Source organism: Carya illinoinensis, chromosome 8 (genome assembly GCF_018687715.1).
Source record: "Carya illinoinensis cultivar Pawnee chromosome 8, C.illinoinensisPawnee_v1, whole genome shotgun sequence".
NCBI classification, from domain to species: Eukaryota; Viridiplantae; Streptophyta; class Magnoliopsida; order Fagales; family Juglandaceae; genus Carya; species Carya illinoinensis.
In genome coordinates, this window is record NC_056759.1 from 18,590,025 (window position 1) to 18,607,547 (window position 17,523).

At 37.8% G+C, this 17,523-nt stretch overlaps 1 protein-coding gene across 6 annotated transcripts; it reads left to right on the forward strand.

The window, feature by feature from the left end:
* The first annotated feature begins 5,181 nt into the window (after window positions 1-5,181).
* On the forward strand, window positions 5,182-14,393 carry LOC122319254 (biotin carboxyl carrier protein of acetyl-CoA carboxylase, chloroplastic-like). 6 transcript variants are annotated; one of them, XM_043137235.1, is made up of 8 exons: window positions 5,182-5,497; window positions 8,623-8,676; window positions 8,768-8,934; window positions 9,018-9,327; window positions 9,477-9,548; window positions 10,367-10,528; window positions 13,500-13,616; window positions 14,029-14,393. In XM_043137235.1, exons 1-8 carry the CDS (start codon window positions 5,351-5,353, stop codon window positions 14,065-14,067), a joined length of 1,068 nt encoding a protein of 355 aa, XP_042993169.1. In that variant the 5' UTR covers window positions 5,182-5,350; the 3' UTR covers window positions 14,068-14,393. The 6 variants fall into 6 exon arrangements, with proteins under 6 accessions (XP_042993169.1, XP_042993168.1, XP_042993171.1 ...); XM_043137234.1 differs by having other exon boundaries at window positions 14,156-14,393; XM_043137237.1 differs by having other exon boundaries at window positions 5,183-5,497; window positions 14,036-14,393.
* The last annotated feature ends 3,130 nt before the right edge of the window (window positions 14,394-17,523 follow it).

A 17,523-nucleotide genomic window follows, 5' to 3' on the forward strand; every position in this document is an offset into this window, starting at 1 on the left:
AAAATATTCAAATAAAACATGCACATGTGAAAGATGACAATCAATCATCTTTAATATTTTCAAAATTCAACCCTTTAATCAAGGCATGCACATGCAAAAGATGACAATCAATCATCTTTCAAAATTTTCAAATTTAATTTTCAAAAATATTCATGCACATGTGGAAAATGTATTTTAATGCTTTATGATAAAATATTAATTTTGAGCATTAATCCTAATTTCAAATTTTGAAGAGATTTACAACATTACTCTATAATTTTAATGTGAACATGTTCCCTTCTTGCTCATGCTTGTTTCCTTGATGTGCTTGACTCCATTGTGTAGACAACTTGAGCTTGAGACTTCTTTATTCTTTGAATTCATTTGTTATGATCAAAATCCATGTGTAAATATATAATTACACAAAACTTGAAATCTTAGGTTCAACAGATGCCAATGCACAAAATCCATAAAAATCATATTTTTTCACACATGCCAAAAATCTCATTTGGCCCAAAAACAAATCCTTTCCAAATATCACGCCAAAAGTCACATTTGACCTATATCAAACTCAATCTGTTAACCAATTAATCCGTATGCACCATGACCTCCCCTAGGGGTTATCTGCACACCCTGGCTCTAGTGTCACATCGCAGGTAACGACCACGCATGTGACACCTAAACGAGCGATGCCCAGTTCCGCTCCCCGCGCTTTCATAGCCAAGCATCCTCTAGCCCTCGCCAGCGAAGGCCCACGGAGTCGGTGCGTAGAGCGATACTCGGTTCCGCGCCCGGCGCATTCGTAGCCAAGTATCCTCTAACCCCCGCTCCCGTCGTCGCCCAGCAACAACTCAGGGGACGTCACTCAGTTTATTACGCTCCCGAGTGACCAGAGGAGCTCCACTGGAATAATACCCCATCCCGGCTTGGGGTCGTGATACACACGCACCCGAAAATCCACTTATGCTAATAAAACAGGATTTTCTCAAATTAAATAAAATGCACGTGCATGCACCATGTAAATGCGATTTCAATGCACAAAACGATCAACCAACCATAAATCAATAAATCAAGCAACTCCGTCCTCCATCCATCCGACCCCCGAACTCCTCGGATTCAGTCCGGAATCAACCAACCAACAAATAAATATTTATTGAATGAGCAAAACATATTTTAATTTAAAAGTAGAGTTTGGAAAATACTTATAGCGCTATATGATATTTTTTGAAAGCTCGCGGCGTTGCAAACGGCGGAGGAAAAGCAACGTAACAGTGTAATTTACACTGTTGCCATGGGTAATAAATTACCCACTTTCGAACGGGAACAAACCAAAGCACGAAATTGATAGGAAAAGGTCTTGAGATATTTATGAAGCTAAAGGAAACGAGTTTTGGCCGTGGGTGGTGGTGGAAATGGCGGTCGGAGGCCAAAAAGGGGCTGAACGGAGTTGAGCTTGTGGGAGCTGCTTCGGCAACGGATCGAGGTCGGAAATGGGTGGTTTAGGTCGGCAAGAGGTAGGGGAAGAAGCTGTGAAGAGATGGTGGCCGGAGGTGGTGCGATGGATCCGGAATCGGTGAAAAATCGTACGGCTTGAAGGAGCTCGTGGTGGCTAACAGTGGCTCGGATGGAGGTAAAACTTGGTGGAGATGTTCACCGGTGAGAGGGGAAGAAAACTAGGTGGGTAGTGTAGGCCACGCCACCGGCGAGCGGCGGTTTTGGTCTGCAAAAGCAACCGGCGACAAGGAAAAAAACAGAGCAGGTGCAGTGACTTCCAGGGGCTCGTGGCAGCTAACGGCTAGTCCGATGGCTCTGAAAATTGGTGGGGATGAATTCTGGTGGGAGGGAAAGAGAATGGTGGGGGTGGTGTACAACACAGCCGCCGAACGACGGCGCAATGGGCGGCCGAAGTGGCAGCGACGGTAAGGGGAAAAAGAAGGGGCAGCGCGCGGGAGGGAAGAAACGGGGAAGAAAGAAAAAGAAAAAGAAAAAGAGAAAAGAAATGAAATGAGGTCCAATCCTCACTCCGGAAACCAAAAACAGATCCACCGAAAACGATATTAAAAACCGTAAAACGACTAAATAAATTAAACACAACATCAAATAAATTAAAACCAATTTAAAATACAATAATTTAAAATAAAAGAACTATTATATTAAATAAATTAAAAAGCGTCTTCAGTGAAAATACATGTAAAAAGAGGTTATCACAGCTGGTATTTTCATTTTCGTATATCTTGATCTTTTGAAATTTGTTGCCTCTTCATGGGGAGATTATTTTTGTAAGGCTTGAATGATGGTGGAGCTTGTGTCACTTGATAAGGTATAACATTGTCTGTATGAATTGGTGGGGTTTCAGTCATGGTATGAATGGGTCAGGAGATTGTATAGCCTATTTTGCATGATTGACTTCTAGCATGATGGGTGAAAATAAGTTGTAGGTTGGCTGTGCAAGAAGCTCTTTCTCTAAGGACTCATGGTATATTATGACATTTGTCTGGGCTTGAAGTGTTGGACCTAGATGAATATTTGTAGGATGCTTGAACTCATTTAAGCTGAATGATGTGCTGCCCTCTAAAGGAAAGGATGATATTTGCTTGGATTAAGATGGGCCTTTGTTTGTTTGTTGGCTTTGGTGGATAATGGAAGAGGAGTTACATAAACTATGTTTTTAGACTGAGCTTCTGGGCTACTGATGAAGAGTTGTCGGGCTTCAAAGTGAAAATAATGGGGTTGAGAAGATTTCCCTTCACGGGCTGACTGAACCCCAATACTTTGCTTTAGTTACTACTTTTTGTACCCTTGCATTGCAGAATAGATTTGTTTCCACTATGCTTTCTAGGGAGCATTCCTTCTTGCTGATAGCGATATAGAAGTTGATGGTTTTTCAAAAGATTTTTTAGTCATAAATGGAGATTCTTCTGAAGGCCTTATCTTCACTTTGTGAGTCAGAAGAGGGATTTCGTTGCGATATGGACATTGAATTTTTGATTCGGTAGTCGTGTCTATAGTGAATAGATTTACTCTTGTTGGTGGGGTATTGAATGATGCTTGATCACTATAGCTAAACTATTCTTTCGAAGTTGTAGCGGCTGAGCTCTTGCTGATTATGTCGAGTTTTGTAGAGCTTGAAGGAGAGAGGAAGAAATTTAATAGCTCTGGTGTGAGTTCAGTTGGGAGATCCTCTTCTTCATAGATGTAAGAGTGCAAACCTTTTTTTGAAGATGAACTTGATTGGTTTCTTCTTGTGTGTTGGCTTCCACCTGCTTTTTGTTTCCATGTTTCAAATTATGTATATGCATTTGGGTTGTTGTAAGGCAAATACAAAGGACCTTCCATTTCCACATACCTGATTTCTCTTTCAAGCCTCTCCTTTGTTTGTTGAAAAGCCTGAGTGTTGCCTTGAGGGGGGCTATATTCTGCTCTGAGGGAAGGGCCGAATCTGATTCTTGGAAGGGTTGATTGAGGGAACCCACAAAAGATCTGGGAATGTCCTAACCTACCAAAAGTATAATAGAAATCTACAAATTTTTCATATTTAAAAGCCACCCAAACTTCCTTGTTCCCTAATCTTGGCAATAGAAAACCTTTTTTTAATGGCTTGGTAACATCTATTTCCACCTTAATTTGTATGAAATTGCGAAAGGCTAAACCATAAATTGGATCTTCTTCTACTCTGATGAGGTTTCCTATTGCTTTCCCTATACCCACTACATTTTCCATGTTGAAGTGGTCCAATGGTAAACCATGCAGTTGAACGTTGAAAGTGGCTTGATTCAAGCTGATTTCTCTAAAGTAGCACCAAGAGACCATTGTTTTAAAATCATCAAATGTCCTTTGAAGTTCTAGGGGCCTTGGTTTAGTACCCTAAACTTGTCTTGGGGGGTTCTAAACATAAATATGAATTTGTTGACATCCATATCATCATCAATCAAAAAGTTTTGAATGAATTTCCATGAAGCTTTGATGCTAGAGTGAATAGCAAATTTGTTCAGATGTCTATCAGCTATCAATTTGCCTATTAGAACATTGTTTGATGTTTTTGTTGATTTCGATGTTGTCTGCAGATAAAGATCCTGCCAGGACAGGGCTTCTATTTGGGAGATGAGAGACTCCATATCCATCAATATAACACTTTTGAAGCAAGCTTACTCCAGTAACTAAGCTGCCCCTTATAAACTAGACAAATGTGAAATGTTAAAAGTACAGCAGAAAGTACAAATGGACGATAATCACCTCCTAAAAAGAGAAGCTCTGACTTCTCTCTAGCCGGTTATATTGTAGATTGTCAATGTTTAGTTAAAATTGCATTATATATGACTTAATTTGAAATAAACAATTCAAAATTATCATGAATTACATGATTCAATTTTTTGAATCACTCGATCAATTGAATCGATCCTTACTCAATTTCGATTTCTTGAGCCTTGGTTACCATTATGCCTAAGGATGACAATATGTCAAATGATCTATGAACCCAACATAATTATGACACAAAATAAATATGTTTGTATTTGATATAAATGAGTTGGGATCAAAACATTTGACCTAATAAAACGTTATTAATAAACATGTTAATTGTTTGTTAGCCTACAAAATTCACAATCAACCTAAATAAGTTGCAATTGTGCATGAATTCAAAGTTAGTTTAACATAATTTATTGATAAATTTTTACTATATAATTAATAGAAATGCTAAACTCACTGATAGTTAGGTTTTGATAGCGTGTCCCACTACCTTCTGTCTTTTTTAGTAATTAAAGAATTAATTTTTAATGATGTTGAGAATTTTTTTTAAATATTTACAAATGTTAAAAAAATATTTAAAAAAATAAAAAAGATAAAATACACTTATCAGATCCAAATTTGGTCCAGACTTGGACCGTAGAATCACTCAATAATTAAAATGTGACAAGAAGTTACATAGACTGAGTCTTGACTTCTTGTCATTTACACCCGCAATGTATATATCAAAGAAATGCCTGTTTCTATAAAAAAATGTGGACTTCACTTTTTTTTAAAATGATTATATGATATTTGTATACTCTACAACTGTATTTAATATTATTTAGTTTCTTTTTATTTTCACAAAAGTTGGAAAATCCACTCTCAGTAAAATAATAATAATAATAATAATAATAAACCTAATCTGGAAACGTGGCAGAGAGTGGCGGCGAGTAGCGTTGAAGAAGGAAACATTTGTGCACTCTCCGTCTCACTCTCCCAATCACAGTCTTCGGTTTCATCGACCCGGAAGTGAAGACAGTCACTTGCCTTCCTGGCTCGCCCGTTAACTACTCAGATAAAACCAATCTCTTTCTGTCTCCCATTTCTACGAATTCAATAACTGATTCTCTCTCATTCTTTCTGAGCAATGGCTTCGTCTCTGACTACAGCTTCAGCTTCGGCCTCAGCTGTGAGCAAAGCCTCAACCACCTTGACTCGTTTGAACAATAATTGCACTCACTTCCAGCTTTCATTTCGTCTCCCTCTCAAGCCCAGTCTCCCCCTTTTGACCAAGGTAATAACTCTACTCTCTCTCACTCTTTAATTTTTTTCGAATTATGCCATATTTGGGTTCCGTGAAAACATGGGAAATGACTGAAATTTTAATAGTTATGTATTGGTTTTCGAATATATTTCGTTACTCGGAAACACAATTATTTTCCTTTTTGTCTAACCATTCTTGATTGGTTTTGTACGTGGACATTTGTTTTGTTGACGTTCTCATAAAATTATATGCCAGGTTTTTAAGGGTTTTTGGTTTTATGTTGAACTTGTAGAACCATTTCGCCCCTGGTAAACTTGAAATGCATAATAACATAATTTTACTAGAAATGGGAAATATTTGTAGAAATTGATGTCTATGCAAAGTTTATGGAGAAAATTGATGTCTATGCAAAGTTTATGGATTAAGTGTGCTTTAAGAAAAGAAAAGAAAAGAAAACTCTGTACAATAAGACCAAAGCAGTCTATTCACTAAAGATCTCGAGGGTCTTGTAATTCCTACAGATGGAGGAATTGATCTAGGGACCAATGTATTTGGTTCCTGTCATGACACGCCCGCTTGCAACCAAAAGTCACTGACCAAACCTAGGATCTGTTTGACTATTTTATATAAATGCGAGTTAAAAGCTTTCCTCTTCCTCTGCCTTCATTCGCTGCCTTGCCTCTGAAAACTCAAACTAGGAGTAACCCTGCTGACAGGGCTATTCCTGCATGTTTGAACATGGTAATGGAGAAGGTAATAATCAAAGTGCCAGAGTTTGAGAATAGCCACTCGATCTTGAAGCTTAGCACTATAACCCCAACCCCCTTCCAAAAAAAAAAAAAAAAGGATGCTAATGTTGTGGGACCAAATAAAATAATGATCTTTACTTTTCTTTTATATGAAAATTTATAATTTCATATACCTTTTCTGGTTTCCCAAATATTTTTTTTTTGATAGATATTTATATCATTCATACAAGGTCCAGTGAAATGAAACTTAACACCAATATGTGTGATTTTTCCTTCCGTTTCAAATCGTCCATATGTGGCAAATGGGAGCTACATTCATCTCCCAAATATTAATGCCTGAGAAAAGTAGAATTTGCCAATTTCAGACTTAAAAAATACCAATGTGTGAGCACTTGGCTATTGAGTGATAGGTTTTAGTTCTGTTGAGTCTGAAATGGGTTACTTCTTGTTTCTATAATTTTCATCCAGCTTTTAGAAAATCTTGACCTGAATAATTAGCATCATAATTTTCTTTTTGGGCTGATGCATTGCCTGGGCTCTCAAAGGACATTTCATGCCTCGTCAATGCATTGGAAAATTGAAAGCTTGCCTCAATTGTTCTAGAATCGCACCCTTTTAGCATTTTAACCTTACCTGCTGATTTCAGATGATGATATCTCTAGTTAAGATATTGAAGCATAGACTGTTGATCTTGTTGGAGGTCTAAAATGAATGCTTTTGATGCTTTCAATGAGAATGCAGTAGATGGTAGTTGAAACAGCTCCAAGAAAAATGCTTTTTTATGCAAGCTGATATATATGGGCTTTATTCATTGGGAAGAAGAAAGTTGCCACTAACAGCTTTATAAAAGGTGAATAGTTAGCAAATGATTTATAAAGATTGGCAAATATATGAAGTTTCTGTCTCATAAAAGGTAATTTTAAAATACTTCCCTGGATCTATACATGCTAGATGCCATACCAAACCAAAAATTCCAGAGGAGTTGGGATTGCAGGCAGTTTTCTGGTCCAAGAATGCTGTTGGCGATTCAGTTGGTTGCATGTAAGACAGAAAATGGACTAGTTATTTGCCCAGTTTGGAATTTGAGCAATCCATAAGAGAGCTGGGTGTGCTCTCTCTCTCTCTCTCTCTCTCTCTCTCTCTGTGTCAAGATAAAGCTCAATTTTCCAATTCTCAATCAGAACTTGGCATTTCTAGCTGCAGCTTACTTTCTTTTCTTATAAATACCCTCTTCATACTATCAAGATTTTATATGTACCACAATATCCCAATTAAAAGATATACTTTACCAAAAACATTAATTTCAAAGTGGGGACTGGGTCAAATATTTTTTTTCTGGCATGATGTTTGGTGCGAAGATTTAGCTCTTAAATTTGCATATCCTAGCCTCTTCAGGGTGTCTAGAAACAAAGGGGCTGCAGTGGCTGACTCTTATATGTTTTGTAATAATATGATGCATTGGAATGTGGAATTTACTAGAAAATTACAGGACTGGAAAGTGAGTGAAGCTGCTGATTTCTTTGTAAAATTATATGATACAAAGATTGATCAGAACAGGGAGGATAGGCTGCTGTGGGTACATGATCATAATTCCAGATTCTCTGTGAAATCTTTTTACAAGGTGTTAAATAGTCATGGTGATATAACATACCCCTGGAAATGCATTTGGAGAGCTAGAGTGCCCAGTAAAGTTGCATTCTTCTGCTGTTTGGTATCACTTGAGAAAATTTTAACTACAGATAATTTGAGGAAAAGGGGTTTATATGGGATGGATTGGTGCTTTATGTGTAAAAAAGATGGCGAATCTGTTAACCACCTTTTCCTTCATTGTGAGATGGTGATGGTCTTGTGGAATGAGTTATTTGCAAGGGTAGGCATTGCTTGGGTGATGCCTTTACATGTGGTGGACTTCTTGACTAGCTGGCAAGGTGCAGTGGGATGTGGAGGCAGTGCAGCAGAGTGGAGGATATTCCCTTGTGTTTGTTTTGGTGTTTATGGAGGTGTTTCAAAGATTGTAAACGTACTATGGAGGAATTTAGGGATTTTTTCTTTAGCACCGCAAATTTTTGGGTGAAAAACCTTGCAAGGGACAGGAATATTTGAAATGCTTTGTCTTAGTTCTGTTTTACTTTAGCTTGTATTTAGGTGTATTCTCTTGTATACATCCTGTGTACTTGGGCTATGCCTACATACTTGGAATAAAATCTCTTATTACCTATAACAAAAAAAAGGCCCCATGTACTTGGGCTATGCCTATTATCATCAATAAGATTCTTGTTTACTGATTAAAACAATTAATGTTTTGTAGAAGGCTCTTCTACTCTTGTATCTATATATATATTTTTTATGGGTATATGTGTATGTATATATGTAAATGAGAAGTCTGAAATTGATGCCACATTGTAGGGTTTCCTACCTGGTCGGAACTATACCAATGTGGTAAAAGCTCGATTGAACAAGGTAAGGTTCTTTCAATGGTTTTCATTGGAGGATATATTTTCAAATTCATTCCTTCTTGGACATGCTTTTGGCATTGTCTTTTTTCTTCAAGGTTGGAGTTGATGGGTCCTCAAATGCTGATTCCACTCCCTCATTCCAGTCAGAAGTAGTGGCACCAGAAGCAAAGGATGCTAAACCATCAAATGATCCCTCTTCTGGAGCTTTGGTGACGGAGGAATCAATTTCTGAATTCATTGCTCAAGTTTCAAGTCTTGTTAAGTGAGGAAGCTGGATCTTAATGTCTTGGTGCTTCTATAATCTCTTTTTAATCATTGAGAAATCTTGTTTTATCTCCCTTGCAGGCTTGTTGATTCCAGAGATATAGTGGAGTTAGAGTTGAAACAGCTTGACTGTGAAATTCTAATTCGTAAAAGGGATGCCTTACCTCAACCACCTCCTTCCACACCAGTTACTTCTACGCATTCACATGCACCATTAGCAGTCTCCCCAGCCCAACCTGCACCTGCAAATGCTCCTTCCCTACCTCCTACAGCCCCTAGTTCATCGACTTCTGCTGTCAAGTCAGCAAAGTCATCACTTCCACCTCTTAAATGCCCCATGGCAGGGACATTCTACCGAAGTCCAGGCCCCAGTGAACCTCCATTTGTGCAGGTTAGTCCTTTATACTTAGTGATTTACCTGGATTCAAATGATTAGCGATTGATAGATGTATTTGCCGCTGCCTCATATGTTTTTTCTCTTCTCATTTTTTTTTTTTTTTTTTTGTGGGCTATTTTTCTTACATGAGGAGTTTCTTTTAGATTGGAGACAAGGTACAGAAGGGACAGGTATTATGCATCATTGAGGCCATGAAATTGATGAATGAAATAGAAGTAAGTTTCCACATCCGAACTTTATCTAAGGCAGTGTGCTATGATGTCTCTCTTGTCCATAAGATGAATTGGGAATTGTCTATTAGTGCTTGTTATCTTTTGCCCTTATACTTGTGGTTCACTACCTTGATATTGTATGAGGATGAAGTTAATCAGGGATAGTTCCTCCTCGATCTTAACTATAATTTCTTATTATAAGTAAAAATATTAGAGAAAGGTTAAATTTTAAATATCCAAAACTGTCTAGGACAGGAACAGGAAGAGGTAGATAAATGCATCCCCTTCCCTTAAAACTCCATCAGTTCATTTACTATGTGCCCCAATAGAATTGTCCCTTTCTAAACTATAATCATCATTCCATGAAGTTCTTTTGGTTTGGTAACTTGGACTTGTTTGAGTTTCCATCTAAAAAATCCCATCTAAAATTGTAACCTCACACAATTTAACATTAGTTGGAGGACATGGTCGTAATAAGTGTAACTTGTGAGGGTATAATCGTCAATTGTATGTAGATATATATTGTTGTACATCAATGAATGAAAAGTGAGTTTTTCCCTCCATGAATGTCTACATGGTATCAAAGCGGTTTGAGTACTCCTTGGTGCTGCTGTTGTTTGTTTGTTACTAAGTTGATGTGCTATGTTGGTATTTTCGGATCTGAGTTTGAGGTGGGTTGGGGTAACTGCATCAGTTTTTGGCATGACTTATGGTGTGGAGATGATGTCTAGAAGAATGTTTTCCCTTCTCTTTTTAGGATTGCCTCTGATAAACGTGCTTCCGTGGCTGATTATGTGGATAATTCTGCTGGTTTTATTCAGTGGTCAGTGAGATTTATCAGGGATATCCAGGATTGGGAGGTGGGGGACATCACTGATTTTTACAGCTTGCTCTATGCTCTAAACTTCAAGTCGGGAGGGGATGATAGATTGCTTTGGATTCATCCTGGAAATAAGATATTCTCGCTTAAATCTTTGTACAAGGTAATGGTGGTACATTCTCCTACTGATTTTTTTCCTTGGAAGAATATTTGGAGAAGCAAAGTGCCTCTCAAGGTGGCTTTCTTTGGTTGGTTGGCTTCTCATGGAAAAATTCTTACTATTGATAAACTAAGAAAGCGTGGTATAGTTGTGATGGATTGGTGCTTTATGTGCATAAGGTGTGGAGAATCGGTTGATCACCTTCTCCATCGTGATGTGTCGAAGGCCTTGTGGGATGAGGTTTTTGTCAGGCTTGGCATTGTTTGGGGTGATGCCCAAGAGGATGACAAATCTTTTGGCTTGTTGGAGAGGTATTCAAGGCAATAGACAAATTGCCTCTGTTTGGAATATGGTACTTCTATGCCTTATGTGGTATATTTGGAATGAGAGAAATGGGCCCTGTTTTACAATAGAGAACATTCATTGGGAGGGATTAGAGATTTTTTCTTTCAAACGTTGTTACTTTGGGCTTCGGTTATTGTATTGGATGGAACTAGTCTTAATGACTTTAGGGCTGCTTTTCCAGCTTTAGTTTTTTAATTAGGTGTTTTCTCTTGTATACTTCCTATGTACTTGGGTTATGCCTAATTATGTGGATTAATAAATTTTCTTACTTATCAAAAAATAAAAATATATTAATAGTGTTAGATGGCACAGTTTGATGAGACTAATGAGCTGATAGAATGATGTGGGTACAACGGCACATGAATTTTCGGCCGTGGGACAAACTATTGCTTTTATGAGTTAGTTAACATCTCTTACTAAACAGTGATATTTTTGCTTTGCTAGAGAGAGAGAAAAAAAAATCATCATTCCTATCATGTATCCCATATATCAACATTTAGCATGGGGAATATATTGGTGGATGTGCTTGGACAACTGTGGGGCAGCGGGAGGGGCAATACAATGTAACCTGGTACTGACAATTGAGAGATAACCCACCTTTCTATAATCAAGTTAAGCCTTTGGTTTCAAATCTTATCTAGAAGAGTATTAAAATACAAATCTTTGTTTACTGAGAAAAAAAAATTATTAAAATTTGAACAAAAAAACAAAAACAAAAAAACAAAAAACAAAAACAAACACAAAAAAAGGAAGAAGCAATAACTCTTACAGACCAACTATGGTGAATGGCTTCAGTTCAAGTTATGGCATGAACTGCATTATGAGTATACTGGGGCACTAGGAGGATAGGCGATAATGGAATAGGCAATTTAATGAGAGGTGGTTGGGATATATTGCTTATTATGCCAAACCAATGGGGCATGATGAAAATGTTTTGTAAAATTAAGTGTGAGAAGTTGTCTTTTAGAATTCTAATGGCGTAACCCTTTAAATACCTCAATCATATTTAAACCTTTTCTTTTAATTGGTACATTCTGAGTGAGTTTTGAAGCTATGAGTTCACCTTCCACCATGTTCTTAGGGTAAGGATGTGCTATCTCAATCTTAGCGGGAGGAGGTGCTGTTTGAGTTAGAACTCGTTGGTGTGTTTCTTATTAAACTGTTCTGATATCAAAGTAGTTTTGTGATAGAACTTAGTTCCATTTACTCCTATCTTAAGTTCTTGTTATGTCGTATTGAATATACTTTGGCTTAATTTTTCTGTTTTGTATTATTTCTTGAATTACTTTCAGCAACTCCTACAATAGTTAGGAATTCTACTGATATCATCGGTACTTAGTTCCTGGTGCATGATATCTGCATCTTAAGATCCTCATATATATGCTCAAGAATTTCTGGTTTTGGCTCACTTTCCCTTTCTTTTTGCTTTGGGTGATTTGGATGGGGATCAAACAATTAGTTCTCCGATTCTGTCAAGGTTTTTGTCAGCAAGTGAACATTAGAAAAATGTGCTGTTTTTAACACTCACTCAACAATAAGATTTATTCTGTCATGCATTCTCTTTGCACATGTAAATTCTTCCAACCGTTTCTACCAATCAAAAAAAAAAAATTTATTCTCTTCCTTCATTAGCTTTGATCAATGGATTTGAAGGCTTGCAAGCAAAGAGTAACTAGACCGTAGGATAAGTTTGTTTATGATTAGTATAAATATTGGACAATATAACAAAATTTGGAATTTTTTTTTTGGGTAATCATATGAAATTATCTGAAACACAGTACTTATTAGAAGAAACAATAGCTAGACCACCAAAACAGTATGTTGGAGGTGCTTGCTTTGTTAAGGTTGGGGGCAATAAACACATGGATCACCTAATCTTACATGATTTTAAGTGTACTTTTAAAATGATATTTATGAATGTTGATATTTACTTCTTTTACTAGCTCAGGTTAGTGAATTTTGGCATCTGTACTCTTTTTTTCCTTTTCGTTTCCGTGATTTATAAATAAATGGATGGCTTTTTCCTTGAAATTAACTAAAGTTGATAAGTTTCTATAATTTGTAATGCAAAAGGGTTTATTTTTATTTTTGTTGTGTTTGTTTGCAATAAGAAAAAGACAAACAGAAAAATTAGAAATATTCATTAGCCCCTTGTTTCCTAATTGCTTTTGAAGGATATGGCTCCATAGGCTCTTAAAATGTTTAGAAAAGCCAATAGAACTTGTTATATCAGGTTTTGAAAATTTTCCCAAATTCAATCGTTCCAGATTCTAATCTTGCCATGCCCTGACAAAGGCTGTTTTGCCTGCTTGATGATGGCAAATGGCCTTGAAGAATCTTTATGACTGAATAACTCAATAGCCAAGCTGAAACGTTGCATTCTTAAAACAATGACCAATGCTCTAAGACCTCCTCCCCTCCCCCCCCCCCCCCTCTCTCTCTCTAAAATCCCTCTCTCTTCCCTTATGAAATTGCTTGGGATGGTATCATTTGTCAATAACTATGAGTACTGCGTCTTATGATATTCTGGAATTGCACTGTCCAGTCTAGCTATGGACATTGAGTTCATAAATGTCTTCCATTTTCTTAATTGTTCACAACATGTATACCTTTTCTTCTCTTTTTTCAGGCTGATCAATCGGGAACCATAGTTGAGATTGTTGCAGAAGATGGCAAGCCTGTCAGTGTTGACACGGTAAATTGTTCTCGGCCAGCTCAATTTATAGCTTGCAAGTACCCGATCATGGTAAATTATTATATTCATTTCAGATCCTATTGACTTCTTTTTGTCTCTTTTCAGCCTCTGTTTGTAATCGAACCATAGGGCTCTGACAATCAAGTATGCATATATAGATGGAGCAAGGCAATTAGATAGACGGTCAGTTGGAAACATTGTGAGAATGACAGTGTTTCATTTTGGTGGCTAGAGTTGAGAGCAACTTATTGTTTGCTAAATTATTTATTTATCTGAAAATTTTTTAATGATTAGAAGATGTCCTAATAAAATTGTTATTTAAGGTTGTATTCAAGGAGCTGAGGATGTAATATTTGTAATAGATACTAAATTTCGGCCCAGTTCCAGCTTTTAATGCCTTGTTTTTGTTTTTCAAGGGATATGTTTTTTTTCTCATTGTGAAAATGTTTCATATGATTCCAAGGCTAAAGCTTTGAGCTACCAGTCGGGGATGGTAATTTAGGCTTACAAAGGAAATCCATCTGGTCTTACACTAAGTTGGGTGGGGATTCACCAGCAAAAGTTTAATGATGAGTGACTTTTTTTTGAAGCTGGGATGGCGAGAAGATAGACTCCACAAAGCCCACGTTTAGAATGCAACACAATAGGGGAATTTCAGCTATTGAATTCAAAAATAGGAATTTGTTATGGATTGCTGTTAATAGTTGCTACTGCTTGTTTAGCTTGTAGTATTCAGATTGAACACTAGAATCCCTTCTTGATTCTAACTCCTGTAATAAACTTGAGTCTTCATCTATATGATTATGAAGCAGACGTGTAATTGATTTAGCAATGATCGTCGGGGAAGTTGCTTGAAGTGATTGCTACTTGTGATCACTGTCCAGTGTTTGCCATAGCAGTTGTCATTGACCGCCCTAAAGAGTGTGACATATTGATAGTTATTGACCATTGGTGCTGTTGGGGGGATTTTCGTCGGGCCTAAGGCCCATAGGGGCTAGCCCAAACCCAACATCAGGCAGGTTCTCCACATTCCATATAATCCAAAATGGCTCGGCCCAAAATGTAATATCCCTCTCATTTCTCTCTCTTATGATTACGAGTCTCGTTCTGCGTGTTGAATATCAATGACGTGTTTTTTAAGATATCAAGTGAATTTTAAAACAAGTATAGTGTTTTAAAGTCTTTCAATATTTTAAATATTTTGGAAATATTTATATGAGATATTTTCGGTGTTATTGAACTAAGCTTGATTTTGAGCAAGACAATTATAATATTTTTTAAGAGCTTCAAAATATTATAATTGCATAAAATCATTTTAATTAAATGATTTTAGTCTTTTAAAAATATTATGAGATTTAAATTATGTTGAAAATTCTAAATTTATTTAAATGCTTTTATTCTTTTAAGGATAATTAGCAAAACTTCATCATTTAATGAATGATGAATATTATATTTTAAAAGCTAAAGTTAAGTTAAATAATATTTTATCTTAACTCCTCTTTATGTTTTAAGTTAAATCAATATTTACGCATTTTCAAATTAGTATTTGAAACTCACTGTTAGATTGTTTTGGAGATCTCAAGATGAATGACCTGAATTAAATACCCAAGCTCCTAGCATTTTCCCCTCTCCTTCAGCTCATGCACAAGCAGCAGCCCTTCTCCTCCACCGGACTTCTTCTCCAACCCAACTCCACCTTTGGCCACCTAGCTTCACCGCCGCCACTGGTGTCTCCCCCTCACATCTTCCCACCACCGATGAGCCTCCACGCAACTCTCTCTCTCTCTCTCTCTCTCTCTCTCTCTCTCTCTCTCTCTCTCTCTCTCTCTCTCTCTCTCTCTCTCTCTCTCTCTCTCTCTCTCTTCGAAATAGGTTTACCATTTCTTTCCAACTTGTGGCTACACTGCTCCACCACCAACAATTCTCTCTTCCTCCATTGGTCACTTCCATGGAACCCAACTACCCGTAACTCCTCCCTAGTCCCACGCACATAGCTCCTCTCACACGATTCCTCCATGACCCATGGCCAAGTTCTGCCACCCACGACCTTCAGTTGCCATCACGAGCTCCCTTGACCAACACGACTTCTCCCCAAGCTCCTCCATGCCCAGCTAAGCCCTCCATCTCTCTCACACCCTCTCACTCTCCCATGGGTTTCTCCACCCATTTGGCCTAGATCCATCACCCTTCAGCCACCATGTCGCCTCTATCTCGCCACCATAGCTCCATTGCACCTCTCTCAAGCCCTCTTTGGCCAGCCAACAACTAACCAAGCTCCCCCTCCAAATTTTCTTGTGTAAGACCCCTGGATCCCCTCCGCCACCCCAGCCACCATGAGGTCACCATGAGCCTCTCTTGGCCTCCCCTAGCCTAGCCTTAAGCCCAAACTGCCACTTTACATGGTGGACATCCATTTTACAAGGTGGATAGCCACCGTACATGGTTTAGCCGCCACGTACAACTCTTCAACTCCTTTGACCGTGACGAGTAGCGAGCAACGCACAACTTAATCCCAACAATGGTATAACCCTCTCTCATTCGTTATTTATGTTAAATGTTAGTTGGTTGATTATGGAGTTCGCTATGTAGTGAAGTATTGGGCGTAACTGTGTAGTGTGTGGTGAAATGTTGTGGATTGTGTTGTGAAGTGTAGGTGTGAATTGTGTGTTGTAGTAGTGATGCGACGTAGTGTTGGAAGGGAGTGCACATGGCGTGAACTCCATGTCGTGCAATGACTCACCGTGTAGTGTGCATCGTAATAGTGTGTGGTGTAGCATAATAGAAGGGAGTTCAAGAGGAGTGTACTCCATGTGATGTCATGATACACCGGATGGCGTGTCACAAATGGTTGCATGGCGTAGCTAAGGAGCATAGAGCATATTGTATAGCTTCAGGAATTGTGGAACAGTGTCTCGAAGTAGTCGTGGGGTGACCCTGTCATAGTGACGGGTGTCACGACGTAACTTGGGAGTAACCTCGAGTTATGTGACGCAACAAAGGTGTAGTGTAAATGGGTCTTGTCGTGTAAGTGTTGGGATGAATTTGTAAAATGGTTTGGAAGAAGGAAAGTCCTGTTGACCGAGTTTGATTAGAAGTTGGTATAGGAGTATGAAACTTGTTTATATAAGCAGGCAATCAACAGATTATAAGTTGATCTTAAGTGATAAGGGGGTAAGGTACATGTGCATCTGGCGAGACACGTGTGCCAGATGGATTTATCATATATAATGGGTAATCTGTCCTAAGCATGGTACGCGATGTTTAAGCCTCAGAGTTCTTAAAGTCGTATGGCATGTATGGATGGAAATGAGAATAAAGTGAGGGCGTGGATGTATGAAGGTAGTAATGGATATGTTGTCTAAGATTATGATGCGTGACTTAGTTGGTCTGAGTCATGCATTAGAATTTGGTTAATAGGAAGAGTAAGACGAAGGTTAGTATCTTAACCCTCAGGTGAACCAAGGTTTCATTTTAGTAGATAAGCACTCGAGGTATAACGTCGAGTTTGGAAGAGGTAGTGATTGTAAGTGAACCCTGAAAGTTTTAGTATAAAAAAGGACATGTAAGAGCATGGGATAGAAGAAGAGTGTTTCGAAGTGAGGTGTAATTCTATTTCTAGTTAGTTACTTATGTACTAGATAAAGAATAACGCTAAGGTTATGTGTATGCATGTAGGTTGCCATCTGACATGCACATGAATGGATTGCATGAAATGAGTATGACATGGAGTCTAGGTAAGTATTATATTCATACTCTTCTAGAGTTTTCTAAATGGTAAGAAATGAAAATAAAAAAATCTTTATGAAAAATATTCTTTTATGCACTGAAGAAAAAGAAATGACATTTTACGAAAGTATGTTGAGTATAACGTTTAAAGATATACGCATGTAATGGCCTTTCTTGGCAACCCTTGTTTATGCACCCCAAAGTATTTTTTTTATAAGTAAAAATATTTTAT

Excerpts from the sequence above, each read along its gene's own strand:
- LOC122319254 (XM_043137234.1), top strand. The coding sequence starts at position 5,351 with ATGGCTTCGTCTCTGACTACAGCTTCAGCTTCGGCCTCAGCTGTGAGC. Across the intron at positions 9,549-10,366 it reads AATTGATGAATGAAATAGAA|TGGTCAGTGAGATTTATCAG; the intron begins GTAAGTTTCCAC and ends GGTTTTATTCAG. Across the intron at positions 13,617-14,155 it reads CTTGCAAGTACCCGATCATG|CTGGGATGGCGAGAAGATAG; the intron begins GTAAATTATTAT and ends TTTTTTTTGAAG.